Genomic DNA, 21,852 nt, shown 5'->3' with positions numbered 1-21,852 from the left:
GTTTGCGCTCTCTCCCCCATCCAGGGAGCCTTTCACAATAAAACATTTTACATTTCATAACTCCAATTTTCACGCTTACACTAGCATCTCACGTGATCTGATCTCGCTAGACCAGAGGTTCCCAAACTGTGGGGCGAGCCCCCTAGGGGGGCGCGGGAAGCCGTCTGGATGAACCCCCCCCCCCCCCAAAAACAAAACATGAACGCTGTATGAGCTGGGTTTTTACCTTAGAATGGTCAACTCTCTGTTATTCCTCTGTAAATTTGATACAGTAGGGGCTTCCGCAGATGGTGTCTGGCAGCTGAAGGAGGAACAGCTTATCCTGCTCTCTCTCGTCCTTACTGATAACTTTGCCTGTGAATTATTTTTAAAGTTACAATTTTTATAGTTATTTTATATTATCGACATCATAACTGGATTACTTCAAACCTAAGGACCGGGAGACTTTCTCACTTTTATTTTTACCCTTTCTTCACCTCCAAGTTGAACTAGGGCAAAATGCCCCCGTCCAAACCCAAGGACATTAGCAGTATTCTACAACGACTTCAGTCTATAGAAATGAAGATTCAATGGCTGGAGGTGAACTTTGAGATCAACGCTACCTGTGGAAATGAAACAAATCAGCGGAGAGGTCGTACACCCCGCACCAAACAGCTCACCCTGGAACGCTCAGGGCGCCAAGCTGAAACAAAAGTCTCACACTGCAGATCCCATGAGACGATTAACGGGGAGAACCCCTCACCTGGACGAATCAGCGTGGCCGACTCTGAGCTGGAATCCACCTTCAACACCTGCTCCGCCAAAGAACAGCAAACAAGCAGCTGAAACCAAAACGGCTACACCAACCCCGCTCCAAAGGACAAAGCGACCAGCCCAAGCCTCAAAACATTCTGACTCCGTGGGAATCCCACTGAAAAACAGATTTTCTGTACTCCATCCTGAGCCTCTGAGTGAAAACTCACCTTCAAACATCAACAATGAGGCTAGACCAACACATCCATCCCACAAAGCTCTGAGGACAAAATGACCACCAGGAAAACAGAAGGTATGCCAAGAGTGCTTATTGTTGGAGATGAGACAGTAAATGGAATCAGTCATGTTTGCAATCCCAAGAAAACGAGAGTGGTTTCTTTTCCTGGTTGACACTGTATCTGATTTACTCTCTCTAACCACTGATCAGCCAAATACTGAGACTTTAGTTGTGTTTGTTGGAGCCAACGATCTGGCAAAGCAAAAATCAGAGATTCTGTAAAAGGACTTTAATATTCTTCTGGACACTATGGAAAAATTAAAAACGAAGTTATTTCTCAGTGGTCCAATTTCATCGCCTCACTGAGGAGACGAAAAACATTCCAGGCTGGACATGATAAAAAAAATGGCTGATTAAAGCTCTTCCAGCTCAGTGACCTTCATCGATAACCTCTGGATCTACTGGCAGCGCTTTCACCTCTTTCGAAGAGGCGGACGCAATCTTAACAAACATGGAATAAGGCTGCTCACTGCAAATATTTTTCATTTTAACAAGAACAACAATGTGATCATCGATTCAGAAGAACAGGCTCAAGAATGTCTGACTAGGATGGAACCCTCCGCTTATCAGAAGCAAAGTGTCCCAAAACAAAGTGCTGGGGACAGAATGACTGGTTCCCCTCCTCCTTCCCCCCTCCCTCCTTCTTTCACCGTCCCACATCTTCCCCCCTCCCTCCTCCCTTCCCCCCTCCCTCTCTGCTCCTACACTCACTCACAAGATCAGAGTTTCCCAGGAAGTCAATCACTAAAGAGAGTCGGGCTGCACCTGAGCCGCCTGAAGATGCTGGTGGAGGATCCGGGTCAGAGAGGAAGGCGGACGGACTCCTCCTCCTCCTCCCAGCAGGATGGTATGGATCACCAGGTTTGCCTCAGCAGGACTCTCCTTAGCTCTCACATAGCAGACCTCACTTCATCTAAGCCACCTGCCTCTGACCTTCCTGAGGATCCAGCACTCTGCATTTCTGACGTCTGAGACCGGGGTCCAGATATTATCTTTACACTTGTCTTCCTCCAGAATGTGTCTGGCCCCTCGACATTACATAGCAGGACATTACCTGTCCAGATCGCTACAAGAAAAGGTACAAAAAAACAGAAATACGAAAAGCAGCTGTCTTAATTCAAACCTCAGCCTGATCACCTGCCTAAAGGAACCTGAGACTGAAGAACTTTCAGCCCCCACGTCACTTAAACTAGCTCTTTTAAATACCAGATCTCTCTGTGCTAAAGCTCTATTAATTAATGATTTAATCACCGAGCATAATATTGATGTTTTATTTCTGACAGAAACATGGCTGAATGACAATAATGAACCAATCGTACTAATTGAATCAGCGCCTCCTACATACAATTTTTTAAGTGAGAATAGAAAACACAAAAAAGGAGGAGGCGTGGCTTCAATATTTAAGAATACCATAAACTGTAGTAAAATTTCTTTGGGTAATTTTACGTCTTTTGAGTATCTTGGAATTGGGGTAAAAGACCACAAATGAACTTTGATACTAATTTTATACAAAACTCCAACATATGTGGAAAATTTCTTTACGGACTTGAATGAGATTCTATCTCCGATATGCATTGATTATGATTGTTTAATAATTGTCATTGATTTCAACATTCATGTTGACAACCCCCAAGACAGAGAGGCAAAAAATTCTTTAATATATTAGAGAGTTTTGGTTTAACACAACATGTCAAACAAGCAACATGCACTCATGGACACACACTGGACCTGGTTATCAGTAAGGGTGTGAATATTTCCAATGTCTCTGTAACTGATGTCGCCTGTCGGTTCACTTCGCTGTTATCTTTGAAAGTTCTTTATCCGTTCACCCACTTGTACAAAAAGCTACTATCACAAAACGTACTTTCACAGAAAACACAGCAGAAACATTTAATCAAATCCACTCTTCTTCCTTGCCCTTAAGCTATCATGATGTAGATAAGTTGGTAGATGATTTTCAGTGCAAACTTTCAGATATCATTGATTACATTGCCCCCATTTGCCCCCATTAAAATGAAGGTTGTGTCTGGTAGGAAGAAATCTCCATGGAGAAATGCACAAGCAGTTCAATCTGCAAGTCAACTCTGCCATATGGGCCGAATGGAAATGGCGTAAAACTCAACTTCATGTTTATTATGACATCTATAAAGAAAGACAACGTAACTATCACACAACACTAAAACATCCAAGGAAGGCTTTCTTTGCAGATGTCATAAACAAAAACATTAACAATGCTCGAGCTCTATTTGCTACTGTTGACAGGCTCACAAACCCTCCTATGACGTTACCACCTGAACTTCAATCTAATGCCGCCTGCAACAAATTTTCCAGTTTCTTCTCAGAGAAAATTCAAAAGATCAGATGATTAATTTGCACATCCACTCCAAAGCCAGTACCAATGCTATGCCCAAACGAAACAAATGCAGGAAAAATGACCCAATTTCAACTACTTCATTATAATAATAATAATAAATTTTATTTGTAACGCACCTTATATTTCAAAGAAATCTCAAAGTGCTACAGAGACTAAGAAAAATAAAAAATAAATTGTAGAGCTTACAGTAATACATCTTGCACCAAGTGGTACCAAAACAAACATTAAAACTAACAATTTAAAACAAAACTTACAGTTCTAAAAGGCCTGTTTAAAAAGATGAGTCTTAAGACCTTTTTTGAAGGCCTCCACACCTTGTGGGGCTCTCAGGGACTCTGGAAGAGCATTCCAGAGCCGTGGAGCTACTGCCTGAAAAGCCCTATCCCCCATAGTGGCAAGTTTGGTCTTAGGTTGATGCAGGCAGTAAAAGGAGGTGGAGGAACGAAGCGTTCGAGAGGTAGCGTGCGATGAGAGGAGTTCACTGAGATAGGCAGGAGCAGTTCCATGGATGCATTGATAGGTAAGCAGACAGAGTTTGTAATGTATTCTATGTTTGATTGGTAGCCAATGAAGTGAATTAAGAACAGAAGTGATATGGTCGTATTTGCGCCTCCTCATCAGGACCCGGGCAGCACAGTTCTGAATGTGCTGGAGTTTTTGCAGGTTTTTACCAGAGGTCCCAAAGAGGAGGGCATTACAGTAGTCCAACCTTGATGAGATAAAGGCATGGATCAACCTCTCAGCATCCGGTTGGGAAAGGGAGGGGCGGAGTCTGGCGATGTTTTTGAGATGGAGGAAGGAGACTTTAGAAAGATGACGGATGTGGGAGTTGAAAGTGAGGTTAGAGTCAATCCTAACTCCGAGGTTTGTGATGGTGGTAGAAAAGGGAATGTTAAGACCAAATATTGAAATACTACTGAGATTAAAGGACTGAGTTTGATGCGGGGTGCCAAGAAGAATTACATCCGTTTTATTACTGTTAAGTTGAAGAGAGTTGGCAGTCATCCATGCCTTTATCTCCTCTAAGCAAAGCTGAAGTGAAGACGGAAGAACTGTAGGAGAAGTGGAGTCCATTTTCATATACAGTTGTGTATCATCAGCATAGCAGTGAAAGGAGACCTTGTGTTTATTGATTATGTGACCAAGGGGGAGCATATAGATGGTGAAAAGGGTTGGCCCGAGGACTGAACCTTGTGGAACTCCACAAGTCACAGTGTGAGTTGAAGATTTAGACTGACCCAAGGAAACATATTCAGTTCTATTGGTAAGATATGAATGAAACCATTTAAGTGCTGTACCCGAAAGTCCAATTTCTGACTGTAGCCTGTTGAGAAGGATGGTGTGATTCACTGTGTCGAATGCAGCCGACAGGTCAAGGAGGAGGAGAAGAGATGGTGAGCCCTGGTCCGCAGTCATGAGAAGGTCGTTCATCACGCGAACCAGAGCTGTCTCTGTACTGTGAGCGGAACGGAAGCCAGACTGAAACTTTTCGTAGAAGTTATGGATGTGAAGATGTTGATGAAGTTGGGCTGCCACAACTTTTTCCAAAACTTTAGATATAAACGGTAAATTTGAAACAGGTCTGTAATGGGCAAGAATATTGGGGTCAAGTGAGGGTTTTTTCAGATAAGGGTGGATGACTGCAGTTTTAAGAGATGGGGGAACCTGACTGGCCCGCAAAGACTGATTAATAATGGTTGTGATTAATGGGCAAATGGCTGTAATATTAGACTTAAGTAATGCTGTGGGGAGAGGGTCTAGCACGCAGGTCGAAGTTTTCATGCTTTTTACGATCTTCTCCACGTCTAACTGGGTGACAACGGTGAAAGCTGAAAATGTGTTACTTTGCATGGGGAGAGTTATATCAACTTGAGATTCAGCTATTACAGGTAGAGCAGACTGGATTGATGCCACCTTATTAATGAAAAAGTCCATGAATCTATTGCAATGATCTATACTGGTATCAGCAAGCGTGTATGTGGAAGGTTTGACCAGAGAGTTTATTTCAGAGAATAACTGTTTGGAATTCCCACGGCTATTCGAGATTTTTAGGGAAAAGTAATGGGATCTTGCTGCAGTGAGTGCTACGGAATATGTCTTTTGGTGTTTGCGATAGGCTTGTTTGTGGACCAATAAGCCACTGGAGATAAACTGCCGTTCCAGGGCACGACCTGCAGTTTTCATTATACGGAGTTCAGGTGTAAACCATGGGGCTGATCTGGAGAAGGTAACTGTCCGAGTTTTAACCGGTGCATGAGTATCAAGAATACTGCGAAGACTGGAATTATAGTGGTTGACATAATCATTGACAGAGGTGAATTTTGTAGTTAGTGAAATATCCTGAATATCCTTGTTGAAAAGGGTCAGATCTATTGTCTTTACACTTCTGAATTGAATTTGACGTTTTGTTTGCATATATGTCTTTGTTAATGGCAAAGTCATGGAAATTAATTTATGATCAGACACCCCCAAGTCTTCAACTTGCAGATTGGAAATGGGGGCGTTGTCCGTGATTACCAAATCCAAAGTGTGACCTTTTGTGTGTGTAGGTACTGAAACGTGTTGTGTGAGATGTAGGCAGTCCAGGAGTTCAAGAAATTCTGCAGCAGGGCGGTTATTAGACGAGTGAACATGAATATTGAAGTCCCCCAGAATAAGCGTATTATGGGATGTGGCACAAAGTGATGTCAGGAGATCTTGCAGTTCCATAATAAATCCAGTGTTGAGTTTAGGTGGGCGGTAAATGAGGAGTATCAAAATTGTCTCTTTTTGCAATTTACAATTGAAAAGAAGGCTCTCAAATGTTGTCAGCTCCGGTAGTGGGAGGGGGGTTACAGGTAAATCCCTGCGATGGAAAACGGCCAACCCTCCACCACGGCCAGTGGTCCTAGCTTTCTCCAGATATGTATAACCTGGTGGACAAGCTTCATTTAGTGCCATATATGAACTAGGTTTGTGCCAGGTTTCAGTAAGACACAATATGTCCACTTTTTTATCACATATGTGATCAAAAATAAAAGTGGTTTTATTGCAGAGTGATTGAGTATTGAATAGTTCTATTTTTAATTTGGAGTTGGGCTTAGCCTTTGGGAAGGTGCGAAGTAGACGAAAATCCACCCCGCGTCTTCCCTGTCGCCGCTGCTTTCCTTTATTGTCTCTTGTGTTGGTCGTCTTCCGATGACGTAACCGATGACATGTTGAATGTTCACCACGGGAATGTAGCCGGTGGATGTAATATGAGCCGGTAATGAAGCTAGTCAAATCTTGTCGGTGTTCGTGGGGTAATGACAGACCGTGGGAAGATTGGGATCGATGGCGGTTCGGCCTCTGAAACCAGGGGCCAGCCGGAGCGGTGTGGAGATGCCGTGCCCACGCAGAGTGGAGGTGCAGGGGGGCCAACGGAGCCATCCTCGGCTTAAACCAGGAAGACGCGCTGCTCCTGGACTCCAAAGACCCCGTCCCGCTGATGTCCTCGTTCAATCCAGTCACAGGAAGAGCACAAGAATGGAGGTGAGGATGTTGCAAGGCAGTGTAGTGTGTATAATAAGAAAATACCTGTAAGTTATCGTTGATGCTCCTGTTCGGGGTAGAGTCGCCGTGATGGTAGCTCACTTCTGATGAAAGGTTTAGCGGGCCTGGACACTGGTGGATGTCCCCAGATAGAAGCAAGCAAACGGCGATGATGAAAGCGATAGTTTGCCGTGGTTTTAATGCAGTTTTGGATTGAGATGGTGTCGGGCTGAGGAGTTGCGGATAAATGAATGTGGCTGCCAGGACATGCCTGCCAAATCCAAAGTGCTTGAGGGCTTGCATTATTTTTGTTTTATTTGAGAATGACAATTCAGTCCCGTATAAATAAGAGTCCGCTTGTGATCGACCGTTGCCAGAAAGATTGAGATTACTCATCAGTATTGTGTGAATAAAGAAAGCCGTAACTACTCCTACCAAACCAGGCGCCGCCATCTTGAACAAAGGTGCATCAATGCATTATAAAACCCTAGAAGAAATTATGAGTCAATTAAGCTCCAGTTCCTGCTGTCTGGATGTCCTACCCACACATTTCTTTAAGAAAGTCCTGCCTGTCGTTGCTAATGATCTGTTCCAAATAGTAACTCATCGCTCTCTTCAGGTGTTTTCCCCCAGGCCTTGAAAACAGCAGTTATCAAACCACTGATAAAAAAGAACAATCTGGACAAATCACTACTGCAGAATTACAGGCCGATCTCCAACCTCCCATTCATCAGCAAATTTATTGAAAAAGCATTTTTTAAACAAATAAATAGCTTCCTAACAATAATGAATTGCTTTGACTCCTTCCAGTCTGGTTTTCATGCTCACCACAGCACGGAGACGGCCCTTGTAAAAGTGTTCAGTGATATTCATATAAATACAGACTATGGGAGAACCACAGTGCTGGTTCTGTTTGACCTCAGTGCAGCTTTCGACACTGTTGACCATGATATTTTACTGAATCGACTGGAGGGTCGGACTCTCCGGTCCAGTGCTCAACTGGTTTGAATCTTACATAAAGAACAGGGATTTCTTTGTTTCAATCGGAAACTTCTCATCAGAGAGGTCAAAGGTTACATGTGGCGTACCCCAAGGTTCAATCCTAGGACCCCTTCTTTTCAATATTTATATGCTCCCACTGGCTCAGGTTATAACAGGAAATAAGATCAGCTACCCTAACTACGCGGATGATATACAGCTCTACATCACGATGTCACCAGGTGACCTTTGACCCCATCCAATCACTGAACAGATGCTTAGAACAGATAAATGTGTGGATGTGCCAAAACTTTCTCCAGCTGAAGAGAAACAAAACTGAAGTTATTATCTTTGGACCTAAAGAGGAGCGAACTAGAATCAATGCACAGCTTCAGTTATTACAACTGAAAACCAGCGATCAGCCCGAAACCTGGGAGTAGTGATGGACTCTGACCTGAACCTTCAGAGCCACATTAAGACAGTCACAAAGTCGGCCTTCTATCACCTGAAGAACATCTCCAGGATTAGAGGACTAATGTCTCAGCACGATCTAGAGAAACTCATCCATGCGTTTATCTTCAGCCGGATTGATTACTGCAACAGCGTCTTCACAGGTCTGACTAATAAATCAATCCTCCAGCTGCAGCTGATCCAGAACGCTGCTGCTGGTGTTCTCACTAAAACCAGGAAGATAGAGCACATAACACCAGTTTTAAAGTCCCTACACTGGCTCCCTGTAGCTCAAAGAATAGACTTTAAAATACTGTTGTTAGTTTATAAATCACTGAACGGTTTAGCACCACAATACATTAAAGTTCTGTTATTGCTGTACCAACCGTCTAGACCCCTCAGATCTTCTGGTTCTGGTTCTGCTCTGCATCCCCAGAACCAGAACCAAACGAGGAGAAGCAGCATTCAGTTTCTATGCACCACAGATTTGGAACAAACTTCCAGAAAACTGTAAAACATCTGAAACACTGAGTGCCTTTAAATCTCAACTTAAAACCCACCTATTTAGAGTTGCTTATGGCTAACCCGGCACGCAAAACGATTATCTCGTGTGGTCTGGTGTGATTTCCCATGATTTTGCGTCATCTTCCATGATCTCGCAAGTCGTCTTCAGCATAAGATCAGTCTGACGAAAATAAATCATGTTATCTCAACATGATTAAATTTCATAAAAGTTAAGTTGTGGGTGTGTTGTGGTGGCGCAGGGGTTAAGGATAACCCACATATGGAGGCCTTAGTCTTCGACGCAGCTGTCGCAGGTTCGATTCCCGGCCTTGGTGACCTTTTTGCATGTCTTCCCCCTTCTCTCATTACCCACTTTCCTGTCAATTAACTATCAAAGGCCACTAGAGCCAAAAAAATCTTTAAAAAGTTAAGTTATTGAATTTCTTGTTTATCCAACATGATTTTATCATGTTTTCATTTGAGACATGACATTACTGTGTTAAAAGTACATGATATTCTTTTGTTAAAAAAATCATTTTTTTGATTGTAGCTTGAATCCAGCTATTGGATTCAAGTGTGTTGAACCAGGGGGACATCTAAGAGTTGCAGGACACTAGGCCTGGAGAACCAGGATTGCCCACCCCTGTTGTAGCACATAAATCTGCTTTGATCCAATACATTCCATTATAGCTGTAAGTTCAGGGTCGTAGTCCTGGCGCCTCAAACAGATGATCTTCCAGGATTGGCCTGTATTTAGCTCTGTCCATCTTCAATTCTGTCATCAATGATAAAAAGCATCCCCACATCTACATCAACAGGTGGGACAGTGTGTTCAGGGTGAAGTTCAGTTTTTGTTTTACACCACACACTGTGTTTTGCATGCAAGTTCAACTTTGTTCAATCAAATTGCCTGTTTAGAGATTTTTCGTGAGAGCACTGGATGGTCTGTGGTAAGCTAGAAAGAGGGCTTCTTATGGATTACATCAAATGATGCCTTTCCTCTTGTCATTCTTACATAAAGGTCAGATTTTCTGGAAGCATTGCTCCTAGTTGTCATGTGACCAGATTCTTCCACCTGAGCTGTGAAATTCTGCAACTCCACCAGTGTTGAGACAGACCTCTTTGCTGTATCTCTTGACTGATTCTTTGCAACTCTGGTCTGTCAGCAAAGGCAGACATGTATGGGAGGGTACTGCAAAACAGTTTGAACTGTGTTTTATTTTAGGCCTGCTGAAGTAAAGGGGGCAAAAATAATAATCTTAAAATATTTAAAAAACAATATGTCTTTCCCCCTATACTTTATATTTACTATACTACTTTGTGATGGTCTACCATGCAGTAACTTAATAGAATACATTGAAGTTTGTGGCTGTAAAGATCAAGGGATATGAATACTTTTGCAACTAACTTTGTGCATCAAAGAAAAATTTACATTATTATTAGAAATGTGAATGTTTAGTTTTCAGAAAATGCAATAAGTAATAGTGTCTGGAAACAGAAACCACATATTTTCTCCAATCAGCCTACCTACTGTCTAAAGGCTGTACACTTTGCACAATCTGAGAACTGTTTGTGCCTTGTCGCCTGCAGACATGAATCAGAGAAATGGTACAAATGTCATTTCCTTCCTTTGCTCTAGAGCAGGGGTCTCAAACTCCAGTCCTCGAGGGCCTCTGTCCTGCAACTTTTAGATGTGCCTCTGGTGCACCACACCTGAATAGAATAATTAGGTCATTAGCAAGGCTCTGGAGAACTGATCTACACAAGGAGGAGGTAATTAAACCATTTCCTTCCACTGTTTTTTACCTGTGGCACATCTAAACACTGCAGGACAGCGGCCCTTGAGGACTGGAGTTTGAGACCCCTGCTCTAGAGGAAAAGACAAGAGGGAGAATTTGTTGTGACTGTGCTGCACAAACAATGTCACTCAGATCTGAGCCTTCTGATTTTAGGTTCAAGCTTTAAAAATGACACATAATGATCCTCTTTACTTCACAGTTCTGATAAGTATATCTAACAAAAAGAATCTTGTTTTGAAAGCAACTGGTAACTGTAGTATTTTGCTGACTGTGAGAAAAAGTGATGAAGTTCCTTCCTGTGTGTGTGTGTGTGTGTGTGTGTGTGTGTGTGTGTGTGTGTGTGTGTGTGTGTGTGTGTGTGTGTGTGTGTGTGAGGAAGGGGGATGCGTATGCATGTGTGCATGAACACACTACAACACACTGTCATCTTACCAGCGACTGAATTGGGACGTTGAATGAGGTTGAGAGCTATGGAGTGGGTGGATCCAGAAGAGCGTGAACAGCTGGATCCTCGGTTTGGGTGGAGCTTGTTCAGGCTGTTGGTAGAGGCGTACAGGTTGTCCTCTATCCTGTATGTCGAGCTGCCGTTAGCGCAACTTGTGGATCTCATGCTCGAGGACGAAGTGGACGGCACTACTGGCTGGCCTTCCTGCTCCCAGATGTTGAGGTTGCTGCCGTGGTAACTGTGGTAACACTTGGTGCCGTCCTCCCGCTCTGAAGCAGAGTCAGCAGAATAGCTGGTCAGCATGGCTGGAAAAATGTACGGGAAAACATTAAAACAGTAATTCCTTTAGCACAAAGTCTTGTAAAAGTTTTCATGAACTTTTCTTATTATGTCACAAATTTGAATGTCTTTCGTAGGGATTTTATGTGACAGGCCAATTTATGTGACACTTCATATAATTGAGAAGTGAAAAAAACTTTTCAATTATATAAAAAAGTTACACACATATTAGTTTAGTTGACTGAATGAGGTCATGAGTACTCCGCCTTACTCCCACAGTGTCTAAATTCCCATTAGGCCTTAGTGTACATCTTTGTTGTCCTGTGTGTTTCTGTATTGAGCAACCTGGCTAGGATGTACCTACTCTCTTGCCTAATGACCACTGAAGATAGGCACCAGCTCCCCTGCAAGGATACGTGGGTAAAACCAGTGGATGGATGGATAGGTCACTGACATGTATAAAATAAGAACAGTTTATTTTTGATCTGTTTAACTGGGGGAATGATTGTTTATTTGTCCTTACAGAGCATGCTTGTTAGTCATATAAAACGGTTTTAATTAAGTGTTGTTCTGTTTACGCCTTTATCACCATTGGCTCTGCTGGCCTATCAAAGAGCGGTAGAAGCTAAGAAACAATAGTTTTGTTTGATATGAAACATTGAAGAATGCACCCCACTCTCTCCAAAATGACTTCCAACTCCTATTTCATGCATAAATGGAGATTGTGCAGACTACAATTTGCATACTACAGAGATTCTCAAAATGAGTAGTTCATCTGCTACAGGTGATGCTCCAGGAGTCATCCTTTTATGTCTCACCTATGATTCCGCTGTCTCTGCTTCCCAGTGTGGAGGAAGGGGAGGTGACAGAGGCATGGTAAAAGGAGGCATGTTTGCCGTTATTGTTACCCTCCACCCCAGTGTGAGGCTGTGGAGTGGTGCAGGGGGAGGAGTTACTGCTTGCCAGACTGGAGGAAGGAGACATTATCTGTGGGGAAGAAAAGACACTGACCAATATGTATATTATTTCACAACAATAATTCGCCTCATAGTGGTATAAGGCTGTGAAGCCTTATACCACATATATGTTGGGATCAGTGTCCATGTAGCAAGATGGACTTTTGTGGCTGGATTTATAGTGGAGATGAAAGTCGAGGCAGAATAAGGTGGAAACAGCAATGGTTTATTCTTCCAAAACACAGCATCAAGAATAAAAAAAAAACACAGGTGCAATTGCAGCCTTAAATAGTCCCAGCTGTGAAGGATCAAACCACTTTTAAATCACAGGGGATCTCAATTTACCAATTTATTATATTCCTATTGTACCTATATAAATAAATAAAATACTTTTTTACCAAATACAAACACATTTCTATTTACTTTTTATAAATATTTTGTTTTAGGCTTACACCATAACAAAACCCACAAACAATTCCCCACCCCCCAATTTTCCATGGCCTCTCCCAGAACTTATAAATGGTGTCTAGAACCCAGGGAAGTATTTGTCCAAACACCCTGGAGAGGACACAGAAAAGACAAGAGAGTCACTCCATCCTAGCACCTCCACACTTTACATATTATGGCAAACATTTGCTCAAATTTTACAAACCAGTAGGTCCTTGGTCCGAGTAACAATTATCTTCCCTTCACAGGCAACCACCTCACTTCTCAATGAGAAGCATCTGTGCACAGCTCAGAACAAAATTCTGCATACTAATCACTACAAATACTCAATAAATACAGTTAAAACTTCTTGTGTGCAAATTGCTATTGATGCACAAATCTATGCTTAAAGTGCAGTGCTAAATAAAGTGCTAGTTTTAATAAAGTGCAAAAAGTGCTTTTAAAGTGCTACACAGTTACTTCAGTAAAAATAGCTCCAGTAATGAAGATCTCTTCACTACATTTCTTCCCTCCTCTCTTAAGAGCACAGTACCTCTGTCCTCTGCTATTCTAGATAAACAGTCAGCAACCACATTGTACTTCCCTGGCTTGTACTGGACTGTGAAGTCAAAGGGCTGCAGTGACGATGCAAACATTGGCATCCCTCATTCATCTTAACCACTGGAGGGCACAATGGTCAGTTTCTAGGATGAAGTGACGTCCCTGAGGGATAATACCTGAGGGTCTTGATAGCCCACTTCATGGCCAAGCACTATTTCCACGACTGAATATCTTGTTTCCTTGTCAAGCAGCTTCCAACTCAGAAACACCACAGGCCTTCTTTCACCATCCACCTCTTGTTGAAGGACTACTCCAAAACCCACTCCTGAAGCATTTGCTTGCAAGATGAGTGGCTTACTGAAGTCTAGGGTGTGTAAAACTGGATGAGTACATACTGCCTAATTGAGGTCTTTGAATGCTCAATCATACTCTTCTGTCCAGCACACATTGTTGGGCGCCGCACCCTTTGTTTGGTGGTTCAGTACCGATTGCTCTGCAAAAGAAGGTTTGAATTTCCAGTACAGGCCCACCATACCCAGAAATCCTCTCACCTTTTTCTTTGTGGTTGGAACTGATAAGCGTCCACCTTCCCCATTTGAGGCATTATCTTTCCAAAACCAATGACAAAAACCAGAGTACTCCACCTCTCTATGGGCTACAGTACACTTCTTGGGGTTAACAGTCAGTCAAGCCAGTTTGATTCAGTGTAGAACCTCCTGTAGGTGTATCAAATGGTCCTCCCAGAACTGGCTATACACCACAACATCATCCAAATACCATGACCTAAAACAAGTTTTCAGCAAAGATAAAGCATAAAGCCTCGTCATTATCACCTCATCACCCATATGACTGCGCCTTGGATCTACTCCCGGGGACACTGTCTCTTCAACATCTCCCATCCTAAACACCAAGCCATAGAGAAAGGAATCACTAATCATTGGATATATTATCTTCACCATTGGGGGGAGGTTTTTTCTTTGTTAGCAAAGACAGCTCCCTCCAACCCTGCATAGACTACAAAGATTTGAATCAAATCAGTAGAAATAAAAATTATTTTTTTCTCATCTCATTATTCGAACCAGTACAAGAAACTACCATGTTTTCTAAACAAGACCTCCACAGTATCTACTATCTTGTTTGCCAGGGAGATGAATGAAAAACAGTTTTCAAAACTCTTATTGGTCATTTCAAATACCTTTTGGTCTCTGCAGTGCCCCTGCTGTCTTTCAAGCCCTCATCGATAATCTCCTTTGTGACTTTCTGAACATCTTTTTTTTTTTTGTCTATCTTGATGACATCCTCATCTACTGCCGGAACCCTGAATACCACTAAAGACATATCGCCTGGTCCTTCAACACCTTCTTCAGAGCTGTCTTTATGTCAGAGCCAAGAAATATGAATTTCATAAACCTTCAGTCTCATCAACACTGACCCCAGTGTTGGGAAAGTCACTCAAGTAGTTGAGCCTCTTTCCCAAAGCTCAAGTACTGATGATGATGATTGTGGACATGGCAAACCAAGCACTCCAGAATGAACCAGACCTCTATAATGGCCCACCAAACAGAAATTTCATCCCTATCTCAATCCATTCCCGTTTCATTCACTGGTTGTATTCCATTAAGTTTTTTGCTCACCCTGGCACCAGTAGAACCACTCCCCTCATTTCTCACCATTTCAGGTGGCTTTCAATGCATAAGGACATCAAAGAATACATACTCACCTGGGTTTATTATTGGTATACCATAATATCCATTATGGTATAATGGATACCCAACATCTCATTATTATGAGATGTTCATAATCTCATAATAAACCCTGACATTGTCCTCCCACTGGACTTCAATTCCTACGTTGTTTGTCTCATATCACTCTAAATTTTGTCACTGGACTGCCTCCATATAAGGGTATGACCACCACTCTAACCATAATTAACATATTTTCCAAAGCATGTCATATTATTTACTTCAGAAAATTTCAGTCAGACTGTCACACCTCACAACTAAGCACATCTTCTGTCTCCACGGCATCCCTGTTGAAGTTCTGTCTGACTGTGGCCCCCAGTTAATTTCTCAGTTTTGCCTTGCTCTCAGTGGCAAAGTTTCTCACCTCAGGTTACCATATCCAGTCCAACGGTCATACACAATTTATAAACCATACAACTGAACAAAACCACTGCTTCGTTGCATGTAAACACACCCAGTACTCACTTGGACAGAAGGTTTGGCTTTCCTCCTGTGACATTCACTTCAAGTGTGTCTCCAAGAAACTTGTTCCATGCTACACCGACCCTTATGTCATCAAATCTGTCATCAGTCTCACAGCTGTTCATCTCTATCTCCTTTCCAGTCTGTGTTAACCCTAACATATCTGTGTTATCTCTCGTTCCATCCACATCTTCTGGACAGCCAGGAGGAGTCCCATTGAGGGAGAAGGGTGACATTGGGATCTGTGTTCATACGCCTGTCAGTTCTTTGAGTTCTCCATCAGAAGGGGCTAAGGAGCATGGTTGGCAGTGTTGGCTGCTGCAAGTGTGTTTTCGCACACCTGCAAATCATCGACCCTCATTGATGGTGCTTAAGAGGAGTCTACTGCCAGTCCTTCAACACTAGAACGTTAGCCAGTGTGGTAACTCCTAGCCCCTCAATGCTCCAGTGGTTCTCTCGTTTGTATTATTCATCATACTTATCTCCTCTGTGTTTCCCTTTTCAAGGCTTCCCGGACGTAACTTTGGATCTCATTTCAGATCATTCACCAGCTCTGTCAGCAACCTGCAAATCTTCAGTTATTCCTCAGATCTCTTCTATTCTGACCTGCAGCCTCAAGCTCCCCTCATCCAGCTTCACTGGTGTTTTGTTTGAACCTGTTCTGCCCCCATCATGTTCCTGGACATCAAAGCAAACAAACCCCCGTCAGACTCTCATACAGATCTCACTCACCTCTTCCTGACGAACTACCGTCTTCCACACAAGTAGGTGTCATCTGTATTTTTCCTGTTAAACCTCATTTGTGCACTCACCTCTCTTCAGTGCTCCAATCCTCCTAAGTCCTCCCCTGGTCTTGGACCTGACCTTCAGCCAGTCATCATCTTTGCACATTTCATTTCTGTTGTAAATTAATCTTTAAATCTTTTTTGGTTTTCTGTGACCATAACTGCATGGGTCAAACTAATACCAATATTATGACAATATGTGAAAGGGAACATTTGGGGTTAGATACATACCTGTCCATCATTTGGGCTGTGATAAGGTAAACATGACTCTCCAACTGTGACCTTCTCCCCAAGGAGGAAGCCCAGCTGGGTCCTCAAAGCATCAGCCGCTTCGTCTACAGAAGGTGGTGGTCCCAACTCCTCTGCCTCATCTGAGGAGCAATAGAGAGCAGAGGAGGGGAAATGGTTTCTCATTCATTTGTACAAAAATCAGAAAAGAATTATGTGATTTCTGTTGTTAAAAATCCTCTCTTACCCCAAGCCTCCAACCTCTTGGAGACAAATCAATATGGTTTAACCACTGCCATTCTATTTCCACCAGTTGTAGATGCCACAGATATTTTTTTATATATTAAGTCTTTCCTTCCTCATAAGCTTTAATGAAATCATTCCTTTTTAGTCTAAAAATAGCTTGGCAAGAATAAAACATAGTCACTGCCTCTCCACAGCATCCAGCTAAATAAGGCTTAATTATTTTGTTTCGGTTGAGGACAAGTCATTTAATCCCAACTAATACACTGACTTCTTAACTTACCCTGTTGGAATACATACTCTGTTGTAGAAACAAGATCAATGTGCTTAATGAAATTCAAATTAAAGGTCATTAAACAGAAAACATCTCAGGAGATTACTGGAGCTAGAAGAATTGGGTTAAAAATCGCTCAATATGGTGTGCTGTGGTGGCGCAGGGGTTAAGGACAACCCACATATGGAGGCCTCAGTCCTCGACGCAGCTGTCGCAGCAGGTTTGATTCCCGGCCTTGGTGACCTTTGCTGCATGTCTTCCCCCTTCTCTCATTACCCACTTTCCTGTCAATTAACTATCAAATAAAGGCCACTAGAGACAAAAAACATCTTTAAAAAAATTATTTATAAGCAGTGGGATTTTAAAAAATCCCACTGCTTGGGATTTTAAAAAATGTAGCAGATTTGTTACTTTCAGTGGGCAAAGTAAGAGGAACGTCACATGCTAAAAGTGAAGGGACCTTAGAGGTCTGGGACTAAACAGTTGTGTTCAGATTCAGGGATCAGTAACTGTGTTTCAATGAGGGGTGGAAATTATCACCCGCCGCTGGCCAAATGCGGGTAAAAGTATGAAGTGGCGTGTAAATTGGAGCAACGCACCCGCCAGTGTGGTGGGTTGGCAATTTAAAGACAAAAAAAAATAAAAAAATTTAAAAAGCTGCATTCAGTTTGAGTTTGAACTTCTGTCCAGGGGAGGACTGACCATCTGGACTACAGACTGATGCATTTACTGTCCATGCCTGGTGGCCCTACGCTGTGATAATTTAACAAAAAAAGTATATTAAATATAATTTTTATCGACCGCGACAGCGCATTGGTTGATTTTATTGACGGACATTGGGCTTATCCAATGAAATCCCTCGGTTCTCCTTGGCCCGCCCCTCCCCTCTAAGGCTATAAATGGAGCCATTTCACGGTTAACCGGAGTCCGAGAAAAGTGAGAGGATACGAGACGGAGCTGGTCAGAAAAACTACGACAAAAACTAAAAAGCACAAATAGCCCATTCAGAAAAATGTGTCAAACAAACAGATATGTTTACCACACAAACTTTGACCGCTGGAGCAGATTCAGTAGCGGAGAAGGAGGGAGAATTAGCAATTCAGGGGCTTTATTATCGTCAGAGGATGATTATGAGAGAGACCAGGGACATACTGAGGAAGAGTTCAGGTTAGCTGCTGCTGCCCGGTAAAAAGGAGTGAAAATGTTCATAAAAAAAGTTTCATGCAGACCCGAGGGCAGGTGTGTGTGTGTGTGTGTGTGTATGTGGATGTGTGTTTGTCTGTAATACCTTGTGGGGACAGAAGCCTGGTCTCCACAAGGGGAAATGCTGTTTTTGGGTCAGGGGTTAGATTTAGGACTAAGGTGTGAATTGAGTTTGGAAGGGTTAGGATAAGGGTTAGGTTTAGGCTGTAGAAATGAATGGTCAATGGAAAGTACCCACAAAGATAGTCATGCAAACATGTGTGTACACACTCATGGAAGGGTTTGTGTGTGTGGTCAGTCAATGACAGGGTGGAGATTTTTTTTAGAAGAAAAAAGAAATAAACAGATCAGACCCAAGAAAGTCAGACTTTTCCATTTCTGTTTAACTTTTCCAGCTCTCTAATCCCTCATTCAGGTTTTACTTCATTCATTCCCACTCTTCTGTATGTCTCTCATTCTCTTTTTCTTCTCTTTTCGGTTACCTATTTTTGTTTGTTATACTCCCATACTGTAATCTTTTTAAAATCTTTTTTTTCTATTTTCCTTGTTTTTTCTTCTCTTCTTCTTTTACTATCCTTCTTGTGCCCTCCTGCCTTTGATATTTCTAACTTTATTGACCTGTCAAGTGCTTCTTTTAAAATATGTTCTCCATTGTTCATAAATGTTTCTGTGGCAGATGTGGAGTCCATAAATGCAAAAATGCACCCAGCTCCAAAAGACAGAATAAGATGACATGATATGACACATGTTTAACGGGTTCATGACAACTACAAGCGTTACAAAATATTTCTGGAATCTCTATTTTCATATTGTTTTCTTTTTAATAGAGTAGAGGTTCTCAGAAATCAAATTGTGTTGTAAAGAATCTTATCAATGTTAAAAAAAAATTCACATTTGCTGTTTAATGCTCTTTTTATTGTGGTCTAATCACAAGACGGTCCTAATCTCTGTTCAGTGTAGAAATACTCAGTTCAGAAAGAACCAGATGTTGATGGTGTGTGCTGTTTCATAGAAAATAATAGGAGATGATTTTTCTTATGCAAATCTGATGCCATAGATGTGTATGGTCCTTTACAGCACTTAGAAATTATTCATTATCTAGCCACTCTGTTACCCATTACGTGCACAAGGTAAGGTCTACTGAGTCCAATTGGACACTGTTTCTTAGCCTTCCTGCCGTCTTATTGTAATGCTTAGAAGGAGCACAGCAAATGTCACGGTAGGACAGCAGCGAACCGTCGTGGGGCAGGTTGATGGCCTTTCCAAAACCACAAAAAGTAAACCTCATAAAAGTGCACAAATGCAACCCCACTGGATCGTGGACAGAATAAAAAAATTTGTGCGGTTTAAATGACCCCATCTCTTAGGACCGCTTGGAGGCTTGAACACTCAAGTGTTAAACAGTGAAATCAGGAGCAGAAAAAAATTAATCTGCAAAATGTGTGGAAGAGAAGAAATACAAGCATTTTGTTTTTACCACCTTAAATGAAGCATGGGCTTGAACACCAGCATTGCAGCTGAATACAAGTTCCAGTCAGAACACTGGAGAAAAAAAAATCAGGTTTGATGCAGACATCATTACATTAAAGTTACTGTGTTTCTATAGAGATATATTTTTTATTTAACTTTGATTTAATCAGGTGGACACCACTCAGATTATGCTGCTGCCTATCACTGCCAGGTCTCCCTGTCATGGGGTGTGGTTGGTGGTGGTGAGAGGCGCACAGAACCCAGGTTATAGTGAAGGTGATGATGAATTTAAGAATAATAATGATGCTCGTAACAGTCCAGAACAGGCAGCATGGCAGCAAATTAACATACAGCTAACACAGGTAGCAACTGATATAAAGACTGTAGACTGAAAACAAGTAACCTCAGGACTTCACAGTTCTACTAAGGAAACTCAACTATACCGTGTGACCAATCACGCTAACGACGAGGATCTGACAAGAGACAGACAACAGGTGGACTTAAATACACATGGGGTAATCAAGGGGACGAGACACACCTGGGAGACAATCAACGGGGAAGACGCAGAGACAGAGACTCACAGGGAACAGGATAATGATTAACACAGGAAATCTCAACATAAACTACACAGAAAAACACAGATCACAACACTCCCTTAAAATTTGATTTTTTTAAGGCAGTGATGGGCAGCAACTTAAAACAGTTACAAATGTTACATACAAATAACATCCACAAAAACAAGCATTAAATGAGTTCTTATGCATACAAATATATACTTTCTACTCAATTAGTATGTGATTTTTTTTTCTATTGTAAGTTTTATATAAATTATATCAAGACATATATATCGCTACCGCCACCCAACACAATATATGTTTTGATATGAATTTTATGCCATATTGCACATCACTAGTTGCACAGTATGTTGTAATAAAGATTCTGTGAAAGTGTCACCTGTGGAACAGCTTTGCAAATCACTTGGATCAGTGGGAAGAACAGGCACCTTCCAATTAAAGGTTCTATTCCAGCTTCCTCCAGCCACATTTCAATGTGCGCCTAGGCAATTCTATGGAGTTAGATTTGTTTCACAATTATTCAATCAAAAAGAAAATCATGTCAAAGCAAAAATCACTAAGTTTTTTTTTTAAACTTTTTTTTTTGTTTTTGGTTGAGTCTCTTTTTTTTGGTTGAAACTTTTTTTTTTGGTTGAAACTTTTTTTTTTGGTTGAGTCGCTTTTTTTTGGTTGAAACTTTTTCTAAGTGTTTGGTTGAATTCGTTTTCTTGCTTATACAACTTTATTTGCTTTGGGGAAGCTTACATGAACATTCTGGGCGGGGCTTAAGGACGAGCGATGTAAGACGTGTTCCGATTGGTTAGCGCTGACTAAAGCGGATGACTCCCTGAGATCTCAGAACTCCGTCCCGAACTGCAGGGCTTCGGTGACGGGACACAGAATGTGAATGGTAAGTAATCTTCACAAAATTACACCGTTTAGCAGCTTCTAAAGTGTCCACCCTGTTTCAAAGAAGAAATCTTACTCAACTTATGACGACAGTCACATATTTTGTCTGCCGTGATCCCCGGTAGCATATTGTGCTAGCTAATGTTAGCACTAGGTAAAGTTCATAAACTAGGCTTGTGTAATATTCGCCTGTCTTTATGTTGAATTCGTTAACCAGCGTGTTATGTTTGGAAGCCAGGACAAGGTAAAAGCTGAAGTAGACAAAGAACTCTTAACAGCGTTTATTCAGAACTCGCTCAGCAGTACAGTAACATCAGGTCATCCTCTCCGCCATCTTATCTCTTCTTCTCCTTCTCTCCCTCAGTCTATCCTATTCTCGTACACCACCTAGTGGTAGACACAACATTCCCCCCTTACTTGAAAAGATTGCATGTATCCATTTAACATATGACTGAACATCCACCTCATTTAACGGTTTGTATGTCACAAGTATAAGCTTAGCTGAAATGAAAACAGGGTAATTACTTAAGTACACAAAACCAAACAAATATATTCAGCAACCCTGTACTTTATAACTCTAACACTTGAAGTTACTATGGGACAGAATTACCAAATGTAATATAAAATCCAGGTATTTGAAACCAGTTTGTAACATGAGAGTTAGTTCACC

At 41.8% G+C, this 21,852-nt stretch overlaps 1 protein-coding gene across 2 annotated transcripts in view; it reads right to left on the bottom strand.

Moving 5' to 3' along the window:
• The window catches only part of LOC106905408 (protein TANC2-like), a 51,681-nt gene that overhangs the window by 11,915 nt on the left and 17,914 nt on the right, over positions 1-21,852 (bottom strand). The window contains exons 4-6 of one of the 2 annotated variants that reach the window (XM_088007975.1): positions 16,533-16,672; positions 12,188-12,356; positions 11,078-11,395 (exon numbers count right to left, since the gene is read on the bottom strand). In XM_088007975.1, the coding sequence (XP_087864101.1) occupies positions 11,078-11,395; positions 12,188-12,356; positions 16,533-16,672 (627 nt within the window). The remainder of the gene's footprint in view (positions 1-11,077; positions 11,396-12,187; positions 12,357-16,532; positions 16,673-21,852) is intronic. The other variant, XM_088007976.1, reaches the window with a different exon arrangement.

Source organism: Poecilia mexicana, unplaced genomic scaffold (genome assembly GCF_051168715.1).
Source record: "Poecilia mexicana isolate PSO_F unplaced genomic scaffold, ASM5116871v1 scaffold_8, whole genome shotgun sequence".
Lineage (NCBI taxonomy): Eukaryota > Metazoa > Chordata > Actinopteri > Cyprinodontiformes > Poeciliidae > Poecilia > Poecilia mexicana.
This window is presented reverse-complemented; position numbering and strand designations above follow the sequence as displayed.